Source organism: Paroedura picta, chromosome 10 (assembly GCF_049243985.1).
Source record: "Paroedura picta isolate Pp20150507F chromosome 10, Ppicta_v3.0, whole genome shotgun sequence".
Classification (NCBI taxonomy): domain Eukaryota; kingdom Metazoa; phylum Chordata; class Lepidosauria; order Squamata; family Gekkonidae; genus Paroedura; species Paroedura picta.
Window position 1 is genome coordinate 18,271,672 of NC_135378.1, and position 26,988 is coordinate 18,298,659.

Here is a 26,988-nt window from a genome sequence, read left to right on the forward strand (position 1 = left end):
AAACCCTTGGTGCTTGCTGGCTTTATTACAAATTGGTCACCTAGAAAAAAAAAAGAAATACTCTGACTCCACACAGTGCTATGTCCATCCTGAAAGCAGCCATGGATTGAATCTGATTCTGCAGATTCTGATCAATCTCAAGGCTCAGTTTTATTGTCAATGCACCACTGTGAAATTACTGCTGTCAGAAAGTTCACAAATATTATTGTTTCACTCGGAATATTATATTATCATTGATTTTCTCCCAGCGTCCTTGAGATATTCATATAGGAACTTTATTATTATTTTTTAAATTTTAAAGTGCTTTCTTACCTCCTACATATAGCGGTGAGTCAAAATTCAAGGTGGACTGTTTAGACAAGTTGGTGATGACTTTGGGACTTCCTCCATCAATGGACAAAGACAGAATCTGATCCATGGCCAGTAATTCAACGATATGGAAGCTACCGTCATTGATTGTCTCAACACTGAAATGAGAATGAGTGACACTTTGGTAAAGACTCTTTCTTAGAAATGAAAGAGTCTTTCTTTCTACTCACTTTGGACTCCCACTCAACTCCTCCTGCTGGTTCATATACCCCCAGTTTCTTGACGGCCCTGGAAGGGTTTCCCAAATGGGTGGGAGTTATTGATCAGGTGCTATGAACATATATGGTCATGCCAACCTCTCAAAATGGCCAATGATGGGCCTGGAGGGAGTGGGAAGAGGAGGGGCCCTGGGTAGACATGTAAAAATCCAAGCTTCCTAACCATATTCTGCATGATCTCACCACTTCTGGAGCTTCTCGAAGGGGTTTCTCAAAGAAAGTCCCAACACAGAAAGTAAAATCTAGAGCTCCCAACATACTGAGAAAACACTGGGGACAACAGCAGTTGTGTTTGAACTGCTCCAGGGTTTGAAATAGGCTGATATATATAGTATAGATCTGCCACCACAGTTATATTTCTGTCTCTATATATACTTTTTTCCCCTTTTGTTGCTGGATTAGAGATTCCTTCCCCCACCTTGTTCTTTTTTTTTTTTAAGAAAGAAATTAAAGAAAATAAAAACTGAGTCACTCAAGGAACCCAGTCACGGGTGAAATAGAAATCTCAAGGCATGGATGACCTTAGGATGGTTCTAATTTATCATCCCCGCCGCTCTGTCTTACATTGCTCTTCTTTTTTTGTGAAATTAAATGTGTAACTCTTTATTTAACATTGAAGAATGATAACTTAATTCTATTTTTTTGTGCTTCAGTGTTTAAACTGGCTCTTTTGTATGTGGTAATCCTGTTTTTCTTCAATGTGACTGAATCTATGCTCGTGGAAAAGAATATATTAGCTGTCCCAATTACAGAACTTTTCTCAGAGCTATAAACAAAGGTGTCATAAAAATTAACAGTGTATTTGAAAAATGCCTTTTTAAAAAGAATGTTAAGAGGGTGCTGTTATTGTATAGAAAATACTGGCTTTTACATAAACCTTTTTCTAATTCATAAATATTTTCTTAGCAATCTACTAACATCTGGGCCCTTTAATATTATTGCCTAACAAAGTTTAGCATTATTTCCCCAGGGTATGGATTTAGGTTTTTCATTCCGCTTGGCTATTTGAAGGGCATTATTGGAAAAGCTTACGCATTTCAAATGGGCAGGCAGCTGCTTCTGCAGTTTCGAAAACATGAGCTGATGTGCTCACTCTTTAGGCAAGTGCATTGTGATGGCAATGCTGTTTGCCACCACAGACAGATCTTTGAGCGTCTTCCCCAACCTCAGCAACAGGGGTTGCCTGAAATGGGGGTAGGGGATGGGAATTGACTGAAGCTTATGAGTGCAAACAAGAGATCCAGTTTTACCCACTCTGGCAATTGCCCTTTCCTCCTCAGCTCCTGAACTACTCCTATCCCTCCTCAGTTATCAGGATACACAAGATTTCTGTCCCATTCATAGAAACATAGAATCATAGAATTGGAAGGTACCTCCAGGGTCATCTAGTCCTGCAGAATTCAGGAAAGTCACAACTACTTATCCACCCACAATGACTCCAGTTCCACGTGTAGATGATGCTTCCCCCCACAAAAACAAACAAACAAAGAAACCAAAACAAACAAACAAAAAACAGAATCCCTGGCCAATCTGGCCGGGAGGAAATTTGCCTCCTGATCCCCATTCATAAGAGTCCAGTCAATGTGGTGCAGTGAGTGGTTAAGAGTGGCAGACTCTAATCTGCGTTTGATTCCCCATTCCTCCTCCTTGTGAGGCATGCTGAGTGACCAGCTCTCTAATTTCCACCTGTCTCACAGGGTGCTCATTGTGGGGAGGGGGAGGCAAGGCCACCATAAATAGCTTTGAGACTTTGAGACTCTTCTTCTCTTCATCTGCCAGAGAATAAGGGATTTCCAGACTGATTCTGGAGAACTACCCGGCCCTTCCTTTGGCCAACTCATGTTTAAGACAGCAGGTCTCTGACTGCAGCATTTCATCCAGTCTGCTTCTGCTGCGGTCCAGCTTGCATTGGGGGGCGGGGGCTCTGTCCACCTACAAGTTCTGCCCCCTAAGCTTGCTTACCTTTGGATTGCACCACTATATGGCAATGGTTGCTTTCATGCAGCTCACAGGAATATCCAACAGCTGTCTACCCACTTATGTATAACTCATGCTCTTGAATTCATCCCTGCCAGATGGGCCAATGGCAACTGAATTCAGAAGTATCTGCTCAAAATTGCAAGAGACTGCTTTGAACAAATGTCTTTCATTCTACAATTCTGGTGTCCAATGGCTTGAAAGGAGCCAGACTAGCCGAGTAGCATCTTCTGCTTCAAGGGACTGTTCAAAATGCCCATCAGCTGCTAGCGTTTTGCTTTCATTTGTGCTCTATGGGCATAGACAAATGAGATGAAGAGATATATATCAGGCTCACCTGTAAATGGCAGATGCTGGGTATGATCCTGTATCATAGCTGACTCTCACTCGCCCACGAAAAAGTTCCATGGCTACACGATCTCGGTCGCCTTTATACAACAGGATCCCACTGTCCTCACTTGTAGCAATCTGATGATGAATCAAAGTTTATGTTATAGGAAAATGAAGCTACTCACAGAAGTTTCACAGTTTAAAAAAAGGTATTTGTTCCACACTGTAAACCACTGTTGCCATTTCTGCCTTTATTTCATCCTATTGCTTTGACTAAACCAAAAATTTCTTTACCCCAGAGCCCTCAGTAGTAGTTTTATATAACAAGTTTTCTGAAACTTAGAAAATAACAGCAGAAATCCAGCACAGAGGCAGTCATTAGTGGTGCAATGGCAGAGACCATTTCGTGTAGCACATGAAGGCAATCCTGGGTTTGCCTCCAAGTATACATTCAAGACAGCCTGGCCGGAGATTCCTGATTAATGTAGCTGTAACTTTTCTCTTCCTTACTGGTTTGCTCCTAAACTATACCTTTAAACGAATTTAGGGTCTAAATGTTACACCAAGAGTTTTAAGTAACTAATTGAGAACTGGCAACTATTTTTATTTCCTTGAACATTCTTGGATTGTCCAGGAAAAAACAGTTGCCCACTATCTAAAAACAATAACTTTTGTCTTCTCAGAATTGGTGTTAAGTACTTCCTCCTTACAGTACAGGCCTAGTTGTACAATCTTCTTACACCCAATTTGGTTAGGGAAATTAGAGCCATATCATCCACATATAATAGAACCGAAACTTTGTAGTCTTCTGAGGAAAGGGATATAAATTGAGGTCCAGAAAAGCTCTCATTGACTGATTATACATGGAAGGGGTATGCTGGGCCACGCTTGCATATTGGCGAGGAGAATCCCCGCAGATGCACGATGTTGCCCCCACCCAGCCCTGACCTATGTTGGGGCCTCCAATGCCTCGCATTAAGGGAAGACTGATTTTTCAGCATTCCCTTTCATAATGCAGCCTGTGTATATGGAGAGGAGCTAGTTCATTTAGGCCCAGCTCCTCCCCGACCTATGGTGTCCTGCAAGGACAGGAAATACCCTGTTTGGCTTTGCAGAGCCAAATGGGGTATTCGTTGACCACTATAATGGTGGGATAGCACAGCCATGCTATCCCACCCTCCTGCAGGGACACCTCCCATGCATCCCCAGCATGTCAGATCCTGTCTGCCTCAAAGTTATGCATGTACATGCACAACTCTGGGGCAGACCGTGTGTACTGGGGGATTTTGCCCCCCATGCATACATGGAAAGTTGTGGGGCATGCTGCTCCATTGCATGGAACCGGCAGTGCCCTGGCGTAGCTGTCATTGTGAATAATTGGTCAATTATATCATTAACGTATAACTTAAATAATAGGGGGCTAATGTAGTTACTGATCTGGAGCCAGACATCCTGGAATGTGAAGTCAAATGGGCCTTAGGAAGTCTGAGCAACAATAAAGCGGTGGTAACAGCATTCCAGTAGAACTATTCAAAATCTTTAAAGACAATGCAGTAAAAGTGCTACACTCAATATGCCAGCAAATTTGAAAAACTCAACAATGGCCACAGGATTGGAAAAGGTCAGTTTACATTCCAATCCCAAAGAGGGGCAATGCCAAAGAATGTTCAAACTACTGCACCATTGCACTCATTTCTCATGCTAGCAAAGTTATGCTCAAAATCCTACATGCTAGGTTCCAGCAATATGTGGACCGAGAACTTCCAGAAATTGCCAAAATACGCTGTATCATGGAGAAAGCTAGGGAGTTCCAGAAAAACATGTACTTCTGCTTCATTGACTATGCTAAAGCCTTTGATTGTGTGGAGCAGTGGTCCCCAAGCTTTTTATCACCAGGGACCGGTCAATGCTTGACAATTCTACCGAGGCCCGGGGAGGGGATAGTCTTTTGCTGAGGGACATTGCCGCCACCTGAACCCCTGCTCCACTTGCTTGCCCACTGGCGCCAATGACTTCCCGCCGCCCACTGGGGGCTGCTGCCAGCAGCAACTACACAGTGCCACACTGAGGGGGAGCCCCAGCTATGGCGGCCACTGGAGAGCACCAATGGTGAGCCGGCGGCAGAGTGGCAGGGCAGCCCCCGAAGCAGCAGCCAGGGAGGAGGAGCCGCGGCCCGGTACTCACTGATCTCCGGACCGGTCCCGGTCCCCGGACCAGGGGTTGGGGACCACTGGTGTGGAGCACAACAAATTGTGGCAAGTTCTTAAAGAGATGGGAATACCAGAGCATCTTATTTGTATCTTGAGAAACCTATATGCAGGTCAAGAAGCTACAGTGAGAACAGGGCATGGAATCACTGATTGGTTCAAAATTTAGAAAGGAGTTCGGCAAGGCTGTATACTGTCGCCTTGCCTATTTAACTTGTATGTGGAGCACATCATGAGAAAGGCAGGGTTAGATGAGTCACAAATTGGGATCAAGATTGCAGGGAGAAATAGCAACAACCTCAGATATGCAGAAGATACCACTCTAATGGCAGAAAGTGAAGAGGAACTAAATTGCCTGTTGATATTGGTGAAGGAGGAGAGTGCTTGAAACTCAACATCAAGAAAACGAAGATCGTGGCATCCAACCCTATCAATGCCTGGCAAATAGATGGGGAAGAAATGGAGGTAGTGAGAGATTTTATTTTCCTGGGCTCCAAGATCACTGCAGATGGGGACTGCAGCAAAGAAATTAAAAGACGCTTGCTCCTGGGGAGGAAAGCTATGGCAAATCTAGACAGCATCCTAAAAAGCAGAGACATCACCCTGCCAACAAAAGTGCGTCTAGTCAAGGCTATGGTATTCCCAGTTGCAATGTATGGCTGTGAAAGTTGGACCATATGGAAGGCCAAGCGTCAAAGAATTGAGGCTTTTGAACTCTGGTGCTGGAGAAGACTCTTGCGAGTCCCTTGGACTGCAAGGCGAACAAACTGGTCAGTCCTAGAGAAGATCAGCCCTGACTGCTCCTTAGAAGGCCAGAACCTAAAGATGAAATTCAAATACTTTGGCCACCTCATGAGAAGGAAGGACTCCCTGGAGAAGAGCCTAATGCTGGGAGCGATCGAGGGCAAAAGAAGAAGGGACGACAGAGAATGAAGTGGCTGGATGGAGGCACTGAAGCAGTTGGTGCAAACTTAAATGGACTTTGAGGAATGGTAGAGGACAGGAAGGCCTGGAGGATCATTGTCCATGGGGTTGCGATGGGTTGGACACGACTTCGCACCTAACAACAACAACAATGCATATCCCTGCTTATCCCTCCTACAAAGTGGGCTTTTGTTGGCTAGAGATCCTACTGTTCCAACCCTAATTTGCATATAGGTGTCCGTGTGCAGGTCACACAGTAAAAATAATGGAATGAGAGAAACATCTGAAGGCAAAGGCTAACATATACTGGTACTTCAACAGAATTGAGAAATTAGCTATGGTTTTAAATACTGTATTTATTATACAATGTTGTTAACCTCCCCAAGCCGGCTTTCCAGGAGGGGTGGGCATATAAAACTAACCATAAATAAATAAATGGATAAATAATAAATGCCACTTGTTGCTGTTCAAATTTACTAACTTTAACCATAGGTGATTTCTATCAAGCGAATCGAAAGCAGTAGTCAGATCAAGAAAGCCAGCTTGGTGTGGTGATTAGGAGTGCGGACTTCTAATCTGGTGAGCCAGGTTTGATTCTGCACTCCCCCACATGCAACCAGCTGTGTGATCTTATGCTCACCACAGTACTGATAAAGCTGTTCTGACTGAGCAGTAATATCAAGACTCTCTGAAGCCTCACCTACCTCACAGGGTGCCTGTTGTGGGGAGAGGAAAGGGAAGGTGACTATGACCTGCTTTGAGACGCCTTCGGGTAGAGAAAAGCGGCCTATAAGAACCAACTCTGCTTTTTCTTCTTCAAATGCTACATATAGTGCCTTTGTGGGACTGTTTATACCTGAAAAGGTCAATTGATGGAGAGTCTGACACTCCTCCTGATGTTTTCATCACTTTGCAATAGAAGGGTGAAGGCTGGCTTCTCAGGCCCGTATTTATGAAGAATAAGATGGTGGCCAGAGCAGTCATTTAACCAGACTGCTCCTACACAAACCATCTAAGCTTCCATAAATACCATCCAAACAGCCATCAAATGTGTATCCAAGCTATAGTAATGTCATCTTGAACCCATTTTGTGGCATCACCATCTTGAACCCATATGGTACCACTATGGGGTCACTTAATATGCACACTTGTAGTTGGATATATGTAATTCTCCATTTATGTCAGAGCACCCTGTATTACCTGTAGAGTGATATTTGTCTGAGGACGAAGCTTGGTTGAAGGAATCTGCAAGTAGGACTCTTTGTTCACAAAGTTGATGCTGACCAGCTTTTCACACTTATCGCCCTGGTAACCTGACAAGCATTGACAGACAGGCTCATTCGTTTTGGTGATGCACTGGGCTCCATTTTGACACTCGTAATTATCACATGGACTGGTGCGTGGCAAGACCATCGGTGGCGAAAACTCACAGAAAAGACCACTGGATGCAAACAAAGACACAATTACATCACAAAAGCCACTCTTCAGATGTAGCAATAGGCATGTAGCATTTCTGGTGAAGCCGACCAATTAGTTCTCACCTATACCCTTCAGGGCATATGCACGTATAACCATTCACTGCGTCAGTACAATGCGCTCCATTTTTACACTTATTGTCTTGGCAGTCATCGTAGTCAATATCACAATGTTCTCCTACGTAGCCAGGCGTGCAATCGCATCTATAGAATGGAAAAAAAAAACACAAGTGCAGTGCTTAACAATTTAGTAGTAGGCTTAAGAGCAAGATGACACTGATGTAATTTAAAAGGCAGCGGTGCTTAGGGAAAAATATTAACGAGTTTTCAGGATGTGCTGTGCCGCACTGGACCTTAAACAAAAACAGCCCTGCAACAGCTTGCTTCTAAAAGCTGATATATTGATTGAAGACCTTGCTTTACATGAGAGACCACAAGTTAATGCATGTAGGTTATGTCTTGTTTGCTATTCTGTCTCATTATCTGACATTATATCAAATATTCAGAGGGTACATCGTGAGGGCTCCCATGAATCATTCTGACAGCTCTTCCTGGAACTGTAGTTACATACAGAATTTTCAAAACGAGCAAATACATAAAGCCTTCAGTTGGGGGACCCAGACAAATATGATAAGATTTTGCTTTGAGGTTAAACTTTTTTTTCCCATTGCAAACACCGCTAGAACCAGCAGTATGCTTACATCAGGTGAGCCTGGCCGGAAATGAATTTTTCATCGACGACAGAGATGAAAAATGAGATACAAATTCTGATGAAGTGAACTCTTGACTCGGGAAACACTGATGCTGGAGCAATATTTTGTTAGTCTCCAAGGTTTTATCAAAGTTTGACTAGGTTACCTACAAAATTCTAGCTCCTTTTTTAAAATTCCAGATCATAGAAACAAGATCTTTATTTAGAACATATTAGCTAGCCTGACCTTGTCAGATCTCAGAAGCTAAGCAGGGTTGGCCTTGGCTAATAGTGGAGGCATTATAGGGCTTGTAGGGCTTCTATAATGGAGGCATGATGGTGTGCTATGGCCTTCCTCTGTGTAGCGGACCTGGTGTTCCTTAGTAGTCCCTCATTATTATTTGCATTTAAGTCACAGATGACTGATGGAGACTCTCCACCAGTCAGCTGTGACTTAAATGCAAATAATAATACTAGTAGTCAAGAATAAAGATAGGTATTTGAATACGTAACTGGGTATAGGACCTCAACGATGACTTGATACAAAGTCAAACTAATATTCCTCATCCCATTCTTGACCCCCGCTGATAATCAACTATGTATTGAAACGCCAACAAAAGAAGTCATCAGGCTTGAAGGAGAAGAGATGGATTTATTTATTGTTTATTTGTTTGGAAGAATGTTTCAGCTGATCTTTGGTTGTCCACATAGGACAGCCTGGCACCGTGGTTTCCTTCTTAGAAGGAGTGAACTACTACAATTGTGGGGAGGTGAGCACCAGACAGTAAATAGTGGAATTCCATACCTTCCACTAAGTTATCTGGTTGGGCCATAAATACCAAGTGAACAAACCATGGCAGATGAAATGGTTTGTGTGGAACCAGCTTTAGCTCCTTATTTGTAGAGGCTTCTTGGTTTGTGAGCTGCCTTGGCTCTTGATTGCGAAAGACATAACATGCATTTCCTAGTAGACATCATACAGGCCTGAGCTAGCTCAATCGCATCAGCTCTTCGAAGCTAAGCAGGGTCCGCCAAAGAAGTCCAGGGTTGCTACAGAGAAGCAGGCAATGGCAAACAGTCTCTGAATGTCTCTTGCCCTACCAGCTGTTGCCATAAGTTGTGGTGAGAAAGGTGAATTGAAAACGAGTTACACTTTGCTTTCAATAATCCCCCCTGCAATTTTCTATTTTTTTCCAGCAAGAAAATAAATTTTAAAAAATTGTATGTGTGTGTGTGTGAGGGGGGAGGGCAATGTTTTCTCACAATATTTTCAGGCTGAGGTGGACTGTGTCTTTTTTGGTGGCCTCTCTCTCCAGTTGTGTCCATCTGTGATGCTCTGATGTACATAAAGTAACCACAGTTTCTGAAGGTGGCTGTATTAGACTGTGGCAGTAGAGCCAGATTTGAGCCCCATAGCATCAGAGTCCAGCAAGATTTTTGGGGTAAGAGTCTTGGCAAATCAATACTCCTTTCATGTTCTGAAAGGCACTTTGACTCTCAGTACCTTATCCCCAGAGCCTCTTGTGGCGCAGAGTGGTAAGGCAGCTGTCTGAAAGCTTTGCCCATGAGGCTGGGAGTTCAATCCCAGCAGCCGGCTCAAGGTCAACTCAGCCTTCCATCCTTCCGAGGTCGGTAAAATGAGTACCCAGCTTTCTGGGGGGTAAACGGTAATGACTGGGGAAGGCACTGGAAATCCACCCTGTATTGAGTCTGCCATGAAAACGCTAGAGGGCGTCACCCCAAGGGTCAGACATGACTCGGTGCTTGCACAGGGGATACCTTTACCTTTACCTTACCTTATTCCCCCCCCCAAAAAAATCTTGTTTGTTTCTAAATTGATACTGAACTGAATTCTAGGAGGTAAGCTTGTTTAGTAAAACTCATTGAAATACAAATTGCACAAGTTCACACACAAGCATAAATTAATGCTGACAATTTAAAGGACAAGCTGGTGTTTAAATGTGGAAGTTTTGCAAGTGGCCTAATATAATTTTGCCTCAACAAAACCTAGCACACGAAAACAGGTGCAGTTCAGAGCAGCGGGTTCCCTAAATCTACTCATCTCAAGTCCATTAAAACCCACTTTTCAAGTGCGCATACTAATTAATGATCATCAGGATGTCATTTAATTAAAGATTAGCCTTCCTGGTGATGAACCTCCTCATTGCATAATGGTTTCCAATGTGTCTTGCTAAGAACCCATCTTGTAATTACAGCTTCATAATCCAGCTTTAATTTAACGTAATTATTCAAGTCCTAGTCCAAGTCACTGAAAGGGTTTTGGGAGGATTGACACAGAGAACTTTCCATTCTTCATTGTTCCGGCTTAATCCACACTGCTAGGAAACCGGTCACTCAACAGGGAATCTTCGTGTTATTACACGGGGCGGGGGTGGGGAGCTTCGGGCAAGCCGAGGGAGACATCTATTGAGCCATTCTTCGGTGATCACAACTCCCTTGAATGAGGACTGACAGCCCAATTCACCCACAAGAAAACCAAGCCCGTGGCCATTCAGGAGAACAAAGGCCCGATTAAAAAAACACAAACAAAGTAGACAATAGAGAAGCCGGGCTCACTTGTATCCTTTGGGAGTCAGGATGCACTTTGAGTCATGCTGACAGGGGTTCAGGTCTTGGGCACAGAAATCCAGCTTCTCTTCACAGAGCTCACCTGCAACAAAATACATCCAAGTTAACAGAAAGAGGGGTCACCACGGGACCTGAGAAGCAAACCGGGGAGGCTATTTATTTCTATAGCAACTCGCAGGAGCTAGTGCCAAGTGGGTCCTATGACATCAGCCGAAGGAGCATTTGGCAAAAAGAATCCTCTCTCTTGGTGCAATTTTGCTTTTCACAACCGTTAATGTTTTGCGGCAGCTTATTTTCGGAATGCACAGGTGCCACTTAACTTGTTTGTTATGGCTCTGAGTCATCAGGTAAAGCGGGGGCCTGCAAGTTCCACACAAGGCAACTTCTGCGTGATCATTCCCAAGCAAAGATGATCGGATTTATGATAAACTAGCCGAAAAGCCCGTTGTAATGGAAAATACAATGGGCACTAGCCTTTCCCCCCCCCCACGGCAGGCTTGCTGAAACCTGGTAAGGCTGTGGCCAGGGCTGCTCAGGGGGAGGGGGAGTGCTGTCAGGGGCTCCTTCTCTCCCCCCCAAGCCCACAGTCCCAGGCCTTTGCCCTCCCTACCAGCTCCCGTTAGCTTACCGTGGGCTGACACTTCTTCCAGATGGAAGAAGTTGGAGGGGGATGCAGCCAGGGGCAGGACATCCTTCCTGATGGGCCGTTGGTTGGATGGACAGCCAATTAAGGATGGGACAGCTGAGACAGCCTACATGATTGCGGTTAGGTAGTGAGTCCCAACTCCTACCAACTCCCTCTTACCGTTTTATTTATATGTTCAGATGTTCAGATGGTCAGCTTACTAGCTTGGCAGAACAACCAACAAATCATAGGGCAATACAGCTGGATGATAAAAGCTCATCTGATTTAGCACAAATATGCTCCTCCCCTTCCCATTATCTTAAACATACAACATATATTAAATATCCCTCTTTCATTACAAATGTCTTTTGGGGGAGTTTGTTTCCCCCTCATTGCTTCTTCCCCTGTCCCCTCTTCAGCACATGCATTTTGGAATATCCCTTACTGGAATTCCATGGAAGGAGCTGTGGGAAACCAGCTTCCAGGCTCTTAGCAACAAAAGCAAATAAGGCTAAAGTGAGGTTCCTTTAGAGATTTATCAATAGTTCTCTTGACCCATTCCTGTTCCCTCAGCACTTCTTTGACAAAGAGTTAGCAATCATACAGTTGGTGAATAAGGCAAGAACACTTTCTCTGTCCCAGATTTTGTAATACCAGAAGTTCAGTGCAGTATCAGGACTGCCTTCCTTTTTAAAGTTATTTTTTCTGTTCCTTCTTTCTGGCAGCCATTCGTCACTGTTCCCACCACCTGTGGTACTTTTTCCTCCTATGCACCATTCCACTTTCTGTCATGACCTGTGGCTACAGTGCTCAGTCACATTGGAAAGGCTACATTTCATATTGTCTTAACAGGCCAAATGTCATCTGAAACTCTTTTCATAAGCATTCACATGACACATTAAGAGGTATACAGTTGACAGAATTCTGCTTCCAATAAGCTGAACAGATATGTACAAAAAGCTCAGGATTGTTTGGGTTCAGGTATATCCCCCCCCCCCTTTATATGCTGATCTACCCAAATACCAATATCAGTACTGGGATTTGGGAATAATCAGGAATACTGAGGGCAATTCTGCACATTTTAAATAACACCAGCGAAACAGCATAGTGCTAAAAAATATCCTGCCTTCGTCCATTCCTCACCTTCCGGCTCTCTCACTTTTGCCTGCCTCCTTCCCACGCTCCTTGCACTCTGCATGCCTGCTTGAAATGGCAGAAGAGCGCTACACACTTTACAGGCAACTCTCTTCTGCCTGTCAATCAAGCCAAGCAGCCAATCCCCTTTCTCCATATTCTATTATGGACTTTCATGGGCGCCAAAGCACAGGCGGCCGGATCGGGCCCTTAGTGAGTCCTCTGATGGGGGGGGGAGGGGAAGAATCATTCCTGATCATGGGGGAAAAAACTTTAAAGAGGTATGCATTGTGTTTAAACTGTAGGGGAATTTTTGTTTGTTTGTTTTGCCTGCATGATCAATGCCTATTCCAGGCAATTTGCTTAAAAAACAATAAAAACTCGTTATGGGGAAGAAGGGAGAGGGAGGTGGGTGTGAGGGCAGGACATTGGAGGTGGAGATAGTGCTTCTTCACCGCCATACATTTCCTTAGCATGGGGCTTGCTGGTTGTGCCAAAGGAGCAAAGAGTATCATTTTTAGGGGCTCACTGATCTCTCCCCTTTGATGCTGTTGAGACAGGGGGGACCAAATGACCAATCTGTAATAGGTGAGGCTGTTCTAAACTGTACAGATGACAACCAACTCAACTAGGTCATAGATGTCAAGAATGCTGTATCACACCGACATTATAAACCGAAAATACAGCTTGAAGTCTAGTGGTGTGCATTTTACAGAACAAATCAATAAAATTGGGATTTGGAATGGGGATGGGGCAGAAATACCATAATCTCTATGCTGGTTCAGGTTTATATCTGCCTCTCCATCTGGATTTCCTGCATTTATGGGACTTTTTCCCATGGGGGATCAAGGGATCTTTTTAGGGTGCAGTGTATTTCTAAAAAAAATCAGGAATATCTGGTGTTGGCATATTAAGGATCTCAGCCCCGCCCCCCCCTCCGCAAAACAGGTTTCCTAGGCAATGGTGGGGGGAAGAGAGGAAACATTTCTCCCAGTTTGGGGAAGATGGTTTTCGGCTAATGTGAGTCTTCCCTGGTCCAAGAAAGGCAATTCACGGCCTGCACAAGCCAACTTCAAGGCATAGTAGAGCTGCAGGTCTGTCTGGCTCCTTCTCCCTCCCTCCTTGGTAGGGACAAGCTCTTTTTCAGGGATCCAGAGAACTGGACCCATTTTCCCAATTTGTTTGTTTTATTGCTGGGAGGGAATACATTAATGGGGAGTGTTTTATTATTTTACTGTGGGTTTAAAGGTTGTAATTCACTGTGAGACAGTTTTGGGAGTGGCAAGTAAAAAATCAAATAAAAATAGATAAATAAATAAAACCACAAGTAGTTTTTAGTGGACAAGGAGCACCAGATTCCTTGCAATTATGGTGTCATTTGGGATGTAAAAAGCCACTCCAGTGCCCCTAAAATGTCCCCCTTAGAGAATAATGGAATCATGATGTCACCTAATGACATCGGATCAGGCACCTGCTCCATTCCCCCTGCATTGAATGAGATGGAATCATTTAACTAGGGGCAATCCATTGCTGGGTACTCTAGAATGATCTCCAAATGGAGATTCCCTTCTATGGGGACCTTTTTGTGAGGTTACCTTTAGAAGCAGATCTGTGAAACTGCTCTCAAGGGGCAGTGGCTGAATTCTAGTATGTCTTGTTTTGTGGATCATTATGAGTTTATATTTTACTAGAATTAAAGCCCGCTGTAAGCAAAATACAGCGGGCGCTAGCAGGCAGGGCTTTCAGCCAGGCCCAGGAACAGCCTCGCTGCGTCTGCAAGGCGGCGAGGCAGTTCCTGGGGCCAGGAGAAGGCCCCCGCCCACCCGCCCGGCTGGCAGCGACCTGGGGCCTTCAGACGGGCCCAGGAACATCCTTTCATGGAACCCTGATTGAAAAAGACTGCATAAGACAGTTTGTATCATTAAAGTTTTCTTTAAAAAACAACAATATGCCCCTCCCCCACCAGCACACACCGAAACAATCACTCTAAACCATGTTCATTAATTTAAAGGGGGGAACCAATCCTACAAATGTTGACTCCTCAGTAAATGGGTGTTAATACTTGGTAAAATGAACCCTTCCTTTGCTTGACTGGCAAACTTCAGACTCATTAAGTAGATCAGAAACGTGTCCATCAGTTTTGAAGCAATTTGTGTTGGAATATCAAGATCCACATGCAGAACAGCGCCAAGACACAATTACAAGAACTGGAATAATTTGGGACCAAGTGTCCTAAATGTCAGTTCTTGTTGGCCATTTCAGTGGCAGGAGTGCACACACCTGAGAAATTGAGAGACCAAGGTTGGGAAAATAGGCTTAAAAAGGCAACTGACCTTTTTCCACTTCATTCAGATTAGCAGCTTGTGGTGACAAAGACAGAAGAGACAAAGAGACTGTTTACATTGCCGCCCGAAAGCACAGCACAAAGTAAGTTAATGCACAATTAACAGCAGCAGGGAAGCCAAGTCAGAGAAGCAAGAGTGAAGCCTGCTTTTATCCCCCACCCCCACCCCCGCAGAACAAAACAGACACAAGTAGTATGTACCACTGCCGGCCCGAGAAAGAACATTATTGATAGACCAAAGGTATTTGGAGTCTTAATAGTGGATGGCAACAAACAGCAGAAGAAATGACCAGGTAATCTACAGAACTGTGCACTGACATTCATAAAGACTGAGGATTAAAAACATGACTATGTTAAGAAAGTCAGACAGAGTTTTAAGGCCACAGGAAATAACGGTAGAGGATTTGCAAAGTATTTCATCTCCAAACGTTTCATCTAACTGTCTGCTCTAAGTCCATATTGTTTTTCTGTGATTTTGGTCTGCAGAAAATGCACATGGCAATGTAGTTGGTTTCTAGTGCTAAAACAGTATTCGGTTGGGACCAAAGGTGAGCAATACTTTCAAGCGAACAGCAGGTAGTACTTCAAAACTGTTGGCTTTCAAACAAACCAACAAAGACCGGCACATTTAGCTTGTTAGTACTTTGTGTATTCCCCGCTAGAGGGCACTCAGGTTTTTTCAAAAACGTAAAAAATCAAAGTCTACCAAGTCTATCCAGCTAGAGTTAGAATTTGAAGGCACAAAGAATAGCCCAATCTTGTCAGATTTCAGAAGCTAAGCATGGTCAGCTCTGCTTAGTATTTGGATGGAAGACCACTGAAGAATAAGACCACACAGACCATGGCAAATTACCTCTGAGCATCTCTTTCCTTGAAAACCCTACAGGGTTGCCATAGGTCAGGTGCAACTTGAAGGCACAAAACCAAAGAATGACCCCCAAACATGGGTTTCCCAGTGGTTTTTCATCCTAGGGATGAACCAAGTTAATATTTATTTCACTTTAAACAACATTGCTGCATTAGATAAGTCCAGCCTATTCACTCGAACCCGATTCACAGTGTAAACTGTGTATAGTTTACAGTGTAAACTATTCACAGTGTAAACTGTGAATAGAACAGATGAGGCAGCCTTTAAAAGAAAACTTAAAAAACAACAACCCAGGCTCTTATCTTGGAAATTAGAGAAATAATTGCATTTGAAAAAGAAAAAAAAAACAGCTTGGTCAACAATGACCTGTCGAAGAAGTCCACGTTTCACTGGGTGTCTAGTTTTGGAATGGTCTTGGGATCAGCCCAACTAGAATGGTCTTGGGATCAGCCCAACTGTGTCCCTGAGTTTGCTGGGGGTGTGTGTGTGTGTCATCTTTACCATTTTAGGGATTAAATTCACTTTGTTTACAAAAGCCACGGGGAGCGACATGATCCTGATTGGAGCAATGGCACAGGGGGAGGGAGTACCTGCCCCCCCCCCATTTCATGAGGAGAGCCTTATTCTTAAGATAGTTCTCAGCCTTGTCCACTCTATTGATGGTATCATTACCAGTCTGGACAGAAGCATCAGGAGGGGGCAGAGGGTTCGCCAGGTCTTTCCTGATTAACAACATGGGATAGCGGTAGGGTTGTCAGATCCAGGTGGGTGGAGCCTGGGGATCACAGGGACCCCAAAGGGGTACAAAGTCCACCCTCCAAAGCATCCATTTGATCAATGGGAACTGATTTCTGTAGCCTGGAAATGAATGGTAATTCCAGGGGATTCCCCAGATCCCACCAGGAAGCTGTCCTCCCTAATGGGAAGCAACAAGTGACAAGCCAGCATGGGATTATCCTCTGTCCTAGACAGACCTCAGCTTATGCAATTGTGGCCAGAAGGAGCTCAAGAGGTTAATACCCCCCTGAGCTCCAGCTTCTGAGTAATGATTACTGAATCATTTTCCTTTTCTCCATCCCTCCTGCCACTTCGTTTCCCCCAAGGTACACAATCTCTACAAAACAAGTCAGCAAATCAACCGCAAGATGAAAACGCAAAGAACAGATTTTTAATATCACTGCACCCAGCAAAACCTCAACACAACGGACAACTGATGAGAATACGCGGATGCACCGTAAGTGCAAGCAGGCATTCCCACCATGGCTGCTGGAGGGGGGAAGAACACTCCTGGTGAACAGAGACAGCGATAGTACAGTGAGCACTCGATACACAGCCTGTTTGAACAGTGTCTCACTTGAACCGCCTGCTGGCACATGAATTGAGAAACCCTGGACCAGTTCAAAGAAAGCTGACGGTATTGTGGAGATTGTTTTGTGTTTTCTACCAGCTTAAAGCCTTCATTTGACACATGCAGTTTCTCTACACACAGCTTCATTTCTACTACTCATGTAGGGTTTGCCTACAGATGACCAAGGGCAATGGTTTCGGTGGTATTAAAATTGACTGAGACCATCGAGCACCTATTGAAGTGACTGAGCAGCTAAGACACAGAATATTATTGGGCCATTGGCAGGACAATGTATAGTTAATAACTCAGCCTTCGGAAGATGGGGTATTCATGCATGGGAGAAAATCAGAAAATACAGACAGCTCCTGGGTCAAACAGGCTTGGTTTGCCATTCCTTATACATTATCCACGATAATCTTTTATTTACAGGAGACCAAATCTTTTCAAGTTCAAATTCAAAACCTTTAATATATAAAAGAGAGTCTACCAATAAATAAATGAATAGTGCCAATTACCTAGACCAGTGGTCCCCAACCTTTTTGAGGCTGGGGACCGGCAGGGCAACTGCCTGCCCGCACATGCCACGCATGTGTGCCCGTGCCCGCGCATGCGCAATGTGCAGGCACAGCCCTGATTCCCTCTCCCCGCCCTCCCGCAGTAAGAAGCTTCCCGGGCCGCAAGCTTGCGGCCTGGGAAGTTTTTTACTGCGGGGGGGGGGCGGGGAGAGGGAGCCGTGGCCCGGCGCCAAGGCCTTCGCGGCCCGGCACCGGGCTGTGACCCACAGGTTGGGGACCACTGACCTAGACTAAAGGTCAAAAAATTAAATCATAGTGACAGATAATAACAGATGAAAACTTAGAATAGTTACCAGCTCTACACATTCTTCCTAATATACTCAGGAAATATTTGTTTACATCAATTATTCCAGTAATCTAGAATTATTTCTTACATATCCAATTTCCCTTTTGTAGCCAGAAATTCAGCTACAGGTTCCGTTATTTCTAGGGACTTATTGGCATGCGGATGTTGAATAATCCTATCCGAAGAGCCAAGAAAATTTATGGTAATAGGTTCAATAATTTGATGTCTAAGCCTAGTGTACAACGGACAATGGAGTAAAATTGATATTGAGTCTGGTTCCGATAGACAAAATTCACATAATCTATTCTCCAATGGAATATTACTGTAACTTTCTGAGAGTACCGCTGATGGGAAGATGTTTAATCTAGCAAGCATAAAGGCCCAATGGTGGAGTGGGTTAATAAGGTTTTCCATATATGTGGCTCCACATCCTAAAGGTTAGACCAAAAAAGTGGGGGAAACAAGTACAATAATCTGTCTCTCAATATCCCAAATTCTTTGCTTAATAAACTTAAAATTTGGGACTCGCCATAATTAACAAGTTTGATGCCTAGAGCAGGGGTGGACCACAATTCCCATGAGCAAATGCTGGCCGGGGCTCATGGGAATTGCAGTCCATGGACATCTGGAGGACCACAGGTTGACTACCCCTGGCCTAGAGAATGGATTGTATGTTGGATAAGGAAAGGATTTCTTAATGAATCATGCAGAAGGCTATTGGGGACCTGAATGATGAAGTCTTAGCCAGAATTTAATACTGGTTGACCGCTTTCCAGCTGACCGCAGATGAAGACCAATTTCATTACAAAGGCTGGAGCATCAAATCAATCACCAATCAATTTTAATAAAATCAATCAAAGAGTGGAGAGTCTGATCGTATTTGGAAAGCCTAGAATATGTCACAGAACAATTGTAGCTATACAGTCCAGTTCAGGGTTAATAGCCTGAATCCAAACTGGGATCCCATATAAAAGTTGATTAGCAACCTTTGTCTGAAAGAGTTGGACCACTGCTGGAACAAACTGGTGCCCATTATGAAAGTGAAAGTATGAGACGGCACTTAGCTGGTCCCTTGCCACTGTAAGGGCGGCTTTCCGGTGTATGGATAACTACCAAATATCTAAAGCTTTTGACTAACTCCACAGGTTGTCCATGTGTCCACTTTCGATGGACAGACTTTCCAGGCCTTAGTGAAGGTCATGATCTTCGATTTCTCAAAATTCATGTACAGACCGTTTTGAAAACAGAATGCCCCACCAGTAAACTGGGGAAGAATCACACTTAAAATTTAATTTTCTCTTTGGTAATTGGCAAACCAGAAAAGGACAATCAAAATATAACCAGTGCTATCTGGATTTCTCCTCGCATGAGGATTCTTTAGCTTCTGAACTTTTTCTAGCTGCTACAACTCATGTGGCTGTGGTTAATCTGTCACTCAGACCCAAGATCAAAACACTCCCGCTGCATGTGAGAAAACTGATCTCTGATATCCAGACTCATTGAGGAAATGATGGACTCTTGGTCCAGATATGGACCTGGTTATCCATGCTTTTGCCACTTCAGTCATTATCCTGCATAGTATATACCAGGGGTAGCCAAACTGTAGCTCTACAGTTGTCCATGGATTACTATTCCCATGAGCCTCTGCCAGCATGCAAATAATTTTTACATTCCAGTCACTGGCTACAAGAGAAGTAAAATTGGCCTCAACCAGAGACAACCCTGGCATCAGCCCTGGCACCAGCCTGGCGGAACACTGCCAAGTGAGATCAGGGCACTGTGGCACTTAGTTGCACAGGACCTGCAAGTCAGAGCTGTTCTCCTGGGCTTACGGATGAGTCCTGTAAGTACCACCAACAAGCTGGACTCCCTGCATGAATGACAAACCTTGGTTCAGAAGTGAATGACAAAGCTCTTCACCTCCCCCACCCTCCTACCAGACAGAGAGAAGGTGGCGAGTTTCCTGATTGTTTTAAATTCCTTCATGTGTTTTAATCAGAGCCAGTTTGGTGTAGTGGTTAGGAGTGCGGACTTCTAATCTGGCATGCCGGGTTCGATTCTGCACTCCCTCACATGCAGCCAGCTGGGTGACCTTGGGCTCGCCACGGCACTGATAAAACTGTTCTGACCGGGCAGTGATATCAGGGCTCTCTCAGCCTCACCCACCCCACAGGGTGTCTGTTGTGGGGAGAGGAAAGGGAAGGCAACTGTAAGCCGCTTTGAGCCTCCTTCGGGTAGAAAAAAGTGGCATATAAGAACCAGTTGTTGTTGTTGTTGTTGTTGTTGTTGCTATTGTTGTTGTTCATTGTTTTATCCTATGATATGTCGTGAGCTGCCCTAAGCCCTCGGGGAAGGGTGGCATATCAATTTGAAAATAAATGATAAATATAATAATAATAAAGCATATTTCTGGCATGGGTCTACAGAGCGTCTTGAGTCACTCTTTTTCTTTCCTACCTGTATATTCAGGAGGACAGAGGCACGTGTAGTTGTTGATTCCATCTACGCAGGTAGAATTATTTTCGCAGTCGTTGTCTTCACAGTCATCAATATTCACCTCGCAGTGTTCACCTTCAAACCCATCTGCGCAGGCACACCTGCAAATGAGGACAGTCCACTCACTCTTCAAACAAGGGGATAAGTCAAGCATAAAGCCAAGAGAGACAATGAATTCTTAAACATAATACTGCATGTGCGCACCTTGCCAGATTGCTTTTTATTGTACCAGCATGGTGCGGTGGTTAAGAGCAGCAGCTTCTAATCTGAGAAGGAAACCTGGTTCTCCAGATTAGAGTCCAGAACATAAGAAGAGCCCTGATGGATTAGACCAGTGAGGGTCCATCTAGTTCAGCATCCTGTCTCTCATAGTGGCCAACCAGTTCCTCCAGAAGGCCAACAACAGGACACTGAGGCCAAGGCCTTCATAAGAACATCAGAAGTGCCCAGCTGGATCAGACCAATAAGTCCAGCCTCCTGTTTCACACAGGGGCCAACCACTTCCTGGAAGTCCAACAGCAGGATACAGAAACCATGGTCTTCCCCTGATGTTGCCTTCTGGCACCGGTTGACTGCCTCTGTATATGGAGGTTCCTTTAGTCATTCTGGCTAGTGCCCACTGACAGACCTATTGTCTGTGAGGATAGGGCTCTCTAAAATTGGAGAAAGGTTTCTTAGCTTGGAAGAAGGTTTCAAACACAAACCAAAAGAAGGTTTCAAACACAAACCAAAATCTAAAAGAAGCACTCTGCTCAGTGGAGTGGTCCTGAATTTTTAAAATATGCCACAAAGTAGTTTCAAAACCAAAACGTTTATGGAAAAAATTGGAACTTAAATAGTGAAAACCAAGAACGGAAAGAAACGTTGTTTCAAGTTCTTACAAAACCAGCACCGGATTCCTAGTGTGGGGGATGGTGATTCTTTATTTGTGAAAGTATAAATGATCAAAGGGGATACACCATCGGGGAAGAAATGTAGGACAATGGTATTTTGCATATACGTGGATGTAAACAGCAGGGACTTTACTACTATAAGATATTAGCTATTTGGAGGCAGAAAACAATTTTCCTATTACATAATTCTTGAGTCACTTTTAGAGTTAGGGTTGGGCGCTTCAGTGTCCAAAGCGGCCGTTCGCGCCCGAAGCAGCCAGCACTGTGCTGTGAGGGGGAGTGGCGGAGTGGGTGCACACATGCAGGCGCGGAACTCTGCGCCAGTGTGTGTGCACCTGCTGGCACGCCTCCCCCCTGCCTCCCCCTTCCTCGCGGTACTGGCTGTTTCAGGTGCGAACAGCTGCTGCGAACACCGAAGCACCCAACCTTATATAGCAGGGGTAGTCAACCTGTGGTCCTCCAGATGTTCATGGACTACAATTCCCATGAGCCCCTGCCAGCGTTTGCTGGCAGGGGCTCATGGGAATTGTAGTCCATGAACATCTGGAGGACCACAGGTTGACTACCCCTGCTATATAGAGTCCCTATAACATCGTCCTGCACAAATCCTACCAAAACAACGTGTTCTCAAGTATGTCTCTCCCATTTAAGTCCCCAGATAACTACAATTAGAACCCTGACGAGCCTTCTCATCATTAATATGTATCAGACTAATTTCCTTACAGGAAACGGCCAAACCTTTGCCCCCAAATTTAGATGTGGAAGCATACGGATAACTTCTTAACGAACAGAAGCATCCAAGACCGCCTCGAACAAGCTTGAGGAGTGGATTAGCATGTTTATTTGAAATTATTACATCCATTTATTTTTAAAAAAAAAGAAAGAACTCTGTTTCATAATTCATGAAGTACATTTGGGGTAATTGTACGGTGTGATTAAAGAACTCTAGATTAAGAATGCTCACAGCATGTTTTATCCACTGGTGTGCTGGTTTGGCAACGAATCATTAATTTTTTTTTTTTTTGGTTTGTTTCGCAGGGATTTACGTCTGATCATTTACGGGCTGTCTGTTGATGTAATGCACAAAACAACAGCCGAACGGCAAGGCTCTTCAGCAGGGATCTGGCAAGCTATTAATTAGCATAATGGAGTCAACACCACGTTGTCGTGCCCTGTTATGCCTTGACGAATAACAGTGTATTTAAAAAGGGAGAGCTGATTGATGCTGGGTAAAAGTTTCCGGAATACTGCCAGAAGCCTTAAAGCAGGGGTAGTCAAACTGCGGCCCTCCAGATGTCCATGGACTACAATTCCCAGGAGTCCCCTGCCAGTGCTGGCAGGGGGCTCCTGGGAATTGTAGTCCATGGACATCTGGAGGGCCGCAGTTTGACTACCCCTGCCTTAAAGGCTTTTCTCATTGAGTTGCCAGATCCAAGCTTTATAAGATGTGGGCTATTGTAACGGATTCCCACCTGCCCCCTAAAACAGACTTACTTGACTTTTTTACCATTGAGAAACCCCTGAAACATTCTTCAGGCTCCGAGAATCCCCAGAAGTGGCGCAATTGTGCACAATATGGTTGGGAAACCCAGGGCCCCTACCCTTCCTACTCCCTCCGGGCCCATCATTGCCATTTCGGGAGGGGGGACGGCGTGGATCAACATGACCATATATGGTCATATCATCTGATAAATGTCTAACAGATTTAAATATATATATATATATATATGAATTTCCGGGCCACCAAGAAACCCCGGGAATTTATAAATACCTGGCTGAGAAAGCCTGTCCTAAAGATACCTCTCTAAGGAACTTAGGCTTTCCTTTCTGAATTTCCAGAATAAAAAAAAACCCAACCTACCAAAATCCATCTTTTTCGCCTTCTTTTAAGTGACAAGTCCCCCCATGTTTACAAGGACTGCTGATACAAGCGTGAATTGGAACGTCACAGTCCTGGCCCTAGGAATAAAGAAAAGGCACAGTTATGAGACCGTGGGGAAGCAGGGCAAACCCAGTGCATGCAAGAAACCTCTGGACCTGTGTGTGTGATCTTGGGGTACATTCACAAGACCTTAATTGGCATTATGCAGAAGAATTCCAGTTAACAGTAATACATAAAACTGATAAAATTCCAGATAAAACATTAACTGTGACTCTGATGAGTAAACTGGCTGTCTTCTCAAGTCTCTCAGGCACCGTATCGACAAGAAGACTATGTTTAATTAAGTCAGAGGTATTAATTCTCAGCTTAAAAACTCTCCATGTAAAATGAACGTTGAGGGCCATAAAAGGCACAGTAAAATATTATCTGGGCTAAGGATTCATTAGCACCAGCACCACATGGATATAATCTGTCTCCTGAGGGTATCCCTCGGAATATATCTTCCAGGACTGCAGATGGCATTGCGTTAAACCTTGCTTGTGAAATGACTCTGCACAGGTTTGGGTTAGTTAGGATGCTGATGTATGGGGCCATTTGGCCCAGATGGAAGAGGATACCGAAAGGACAAGGGACAGCATGATTTATTAGCATCAATAACTAATTTTTGGTAATCTAACTCAATTAGCCTTTTTTAATACAAGAGAAGATCTACCTCTCAGGTTGAGACAGTAAGAGGTCATAATTGAGACAGAGTTCTTTAAGTGTGACCTCCACGGTTCAACTAGAGGTTTCAAATTCTTGCAGCATTTATCAAATCAGATTTCCCTCTTCACTACTGAAGTGAACCCTTAAATCAAAATTTATAGACAATAATCCAAGATTTTGTTAAGAGATTTTGACCCATTTCAAGATATAAAGCAGCATAGGGGACACATTTCAGTAGACCCAGAATCTTATGTAAAAAAAGGGACTAGATCTTTGAAGACAATTTATCTAAAGTAATTGTGATTTCCAAGAACATTTTGAACTTTTGGCATTAAATACTTTAACAGCAGATGGAATATACAAATTGCCCTGACTAAAGTAAAATTTTGCAATGGCTGATGTACTAGCACAAGTGACATAGATTGTTATAGTTTTATGAGTTGACCGTGAACTATTTTGGTGGAAGTGAACTTCAAGGTATTCAAGGACCTTAACCTGTTCTAATTCTTGTCCTTCTACTGATCATCTATATATTTATTTATTTATTTATTTGGATTTTTATATCGTCCTTCCCGATGGCTCTGGGCGGTTTACATGGAACATTGCACAAATTTACATAGGACTTTACAACAATTATAACATTGCACAAATTTCAAAGAACATCTCAACAATATATCAATTTCAACAATGTCAAAGAACATCTCAACAATATATCAGGTAACAATCACAACATGAATAACAACACTGATGTACACTGATTTCCATGCTTTCCCAAAGACATCTTAGATTTGTTGGAGTTGAGTTTTAAGTTATTAACATTGCAATAGAATATTGCCCCTCAAGACCCAAGACCTGAATTTGCTAGCTAAATATTTGGTATACAATTTCCCTACAACTGAAAGAAGACTAATAGGTCTATAATTAGCTGGAAGAGTCTGACTTCCTTTTTTGTAAATGGGCATCACAACTGCATTTAGCCAAGCCTCAGGGAGAATGCCTGAGTGGTTCACTGTGGTGAAGAGTGAAGTGAGAGGAATAGCCCACTAGTTAAGCTCAGCAATTCGGATTTCAGGAATCACTGAATCTGGATCTGCTGTCAATCCACCTTTTAACTGGGTAATTAAGCCTGAGACTTCCTTGGGAGTTACCAGAGGCCAATTATCCAACTTAGAGAAGTTGAAGGGAATGACAATCCCCCTCACAAGTAGCTGCTCCTGGAAGAGGCTTGAATAGCGGAGAACCCAGCCTGCAGGACAAACTGAGGACACAGGGGGTGTCTTAGTGGCCATACTTTTATTGATAATACCACAGAATCTCTTGGTATCATTAGTTACCAAAGCTTGATGTATCTATTGTTTTTGTATTCTTCTATATTTGCTTAATAAGGCTAGTTCTCTCTTGAGAAAAAAGAAATTAGAAGGAAGTGAACCCCTGCTGGATCCCCAATACTGTGTGTGTGTGTGTGTGTGTGTGTATAATGATCTAATTAGCCTCTTTATCTTAGGGTACTTGTAGACTATAAGCTAAATATGGGAAGGCAGTATGATATGGTGGTAAAAAGGGGACTGTAGCCTTGGGCTGTATCAATAGAGGCATCAAATTAAAATCATAAGATGCCATAGTCCAGGGGTAGTCGAACTGCGGCCCTCCAGATGTCTATGGACTACAATTCCCAGGAGAATGGGAATTGTAGTCCATGGACATCTGGAGGGCCGCAGTTTGACTACCCCTGCCATACTCCCTTTGTATACCACATTGTTCAGACCACACCTGGCGTCCTGTGTGCAGTTCCAAATGCTTCAAAACGGAGAGGATGCAGAGGAGAGCAATGAGGATGACCAAACCCTATGAGGAAAGGCTGAGAGACTTGGGAATGCCTAGCTTGGATAAGAGGAGGTTGAGAAGGGACATGATGGCTCTCTAAGTCTGTGAAAGTCTGGCACTTCAAGGAGGGCAGGGAGCGGTTCCTTTTGGCAGCAGAGGATAGATCTGCAATAATGGGTTTAATCTACATGTAGAATGGTACTGACTAGATATCAGGAATATAAAATCAGTCAGAGCAGTTCAGCAGTGGAATAGGATGCCTAAGGAGGTGGTGAACCCCCCTTCATTGTCAGTCTTTAAACTGAACAGATACTTCCCATGGATGCTTTAGGCTGATCTTGTATTGAGCAGGTAGATGGACTAGATGGCCTGTATAGCACCTTCCACTTCAATAGTTCTATGATTTCTAGCACTGAAGGATCTCAGATCAACAAGGCAGGGAGAATCCCTTCTCTCCCCAAGCCCTGCCAAGTGGAATACATATTTACTGGGTCAGACAGCCTGGCTCTGGTCCATATGCTATCCTTACCTTGAAACCATAGGGACAGGTGCACCTATAGAAGTCCACAGGGTCATTGTTACACGTCCCATCATTTTGGCATGGATTTGATAAGCAGGGACTGCATTTGGCAAGGATGTTGACATCTACCGGACCTTCAAAGAAACAGAAATTCATCGTCACAAAAGCTGCTTCTGCTTTTTTCCTTTCTTTCTTAGCAGCACTAAGGTTTCATTGGATGCCTGCTGTAATGGAAGATGAAGTTGGCTAAAACTTGCTGCCATCGCTCGTTGTGGAATGAAGAAGGCCCTTAGACCCCAGAGCCATTCATGGGGCATGGCTTTTGCTAATGAATGGAGAGGAGCCTTTTGGTATCACACACAACAAACCTGAATCCTTATTTTACTTTGCCAGTTGCAATCCCAGTCCATCGGTTTACTAGAAACATTAGTTGTTTGTTTGTGTGGGGAGTGCCAATACAGATGGACCCATAGCAGTCAAAACTGTCTTAAGGGAGCAATAGGCAATTCCTTACTGTCCAGTTCTGTGTATTGCAACAGCTTGGCATAATGCCCCGAAACCACATTTATTTTAGTTCACTTAAAACATGCTTTTCTCCAGGCAACTGATACCAAATTGAACCTTAACACACACATTCAATAAACCCTTCAAACTTAGTAGAGTTTCCCACATTCCGGGAGAGTGTTTGCTACTGAACATAGAAGTGTT

The 26,988-nt window shown here is 43.9% G+C and overlaps 1 protein-coding gene and 1 long non-coding RNA gene across 10 annotated transcripts in view; one reads left to right on the plus strand and one right to left on the minus strand.

Annotated features, from left to right (window-relative positions):
* SLIT2 (slit guidance ligand 2) overlaps window positions 1-26,988 on the minus strand; it is a 350,865-nt gene that overhangs the window by 8,412 nt on the left and 315,465 nt on the right. For 6 of the 9 annotated variants that reach the window (XM_077301587.1, XM_077301586.1, XM_077301594.1 and 3 more), the window contains 9 exons: window positions 26,290-26,414; window positions 23,211-23,308; window positions 20,418-20,557; window positions 14,873-14,899; window positions 10,769-10,862; window positions 7,567-7,704; window positions 7,226-7,466; window positions 2,902-3,032; window positions 313-467 (listed from right to left, as the gene is read on the minus strand). In XM_077301587.1, coding sequence (XP_077157702.1) covers window positions 313-467; window positions 2,902-3,032; window positions 7,226-7,466; window positions 7,567-7,704; window positions 10,769-10,862; window positions 14,873-14,899; window positions 20,418-20,557; window positions 23,211-23,308; window positions 26,290-26,414 — 1,149 coding nt within the window. The remainder of the gene's footprint in view (window positions 1-312; window positions 468-2,901; window positions 3,033-7,225; window positions 7,467-7,566; window positions 7,705-10,768; window positions 10,863-14,872; window positions 14,900-20,417; window positions 20,558-23,210; window positions 23,309-26,289; window positions 26,415-26,988) is intronic. The other 3 variants (XM_077301591.1, XM_077301593.1, XM_077301585.1) reach the window with 1 other exon arrangement.
* On the plus strand, window positions 11,112-16,958 carry LOC143819689 (uncharacterized). The gene is made up of 3 exons (XR_013225040.1): window positions 11,112-11,290; window positions 14,892-14,966; window positions 16,855-16,958. It is a non-coding gene; the product is annotated as an uncharacterized LOC143819689 (long non-coding RNA).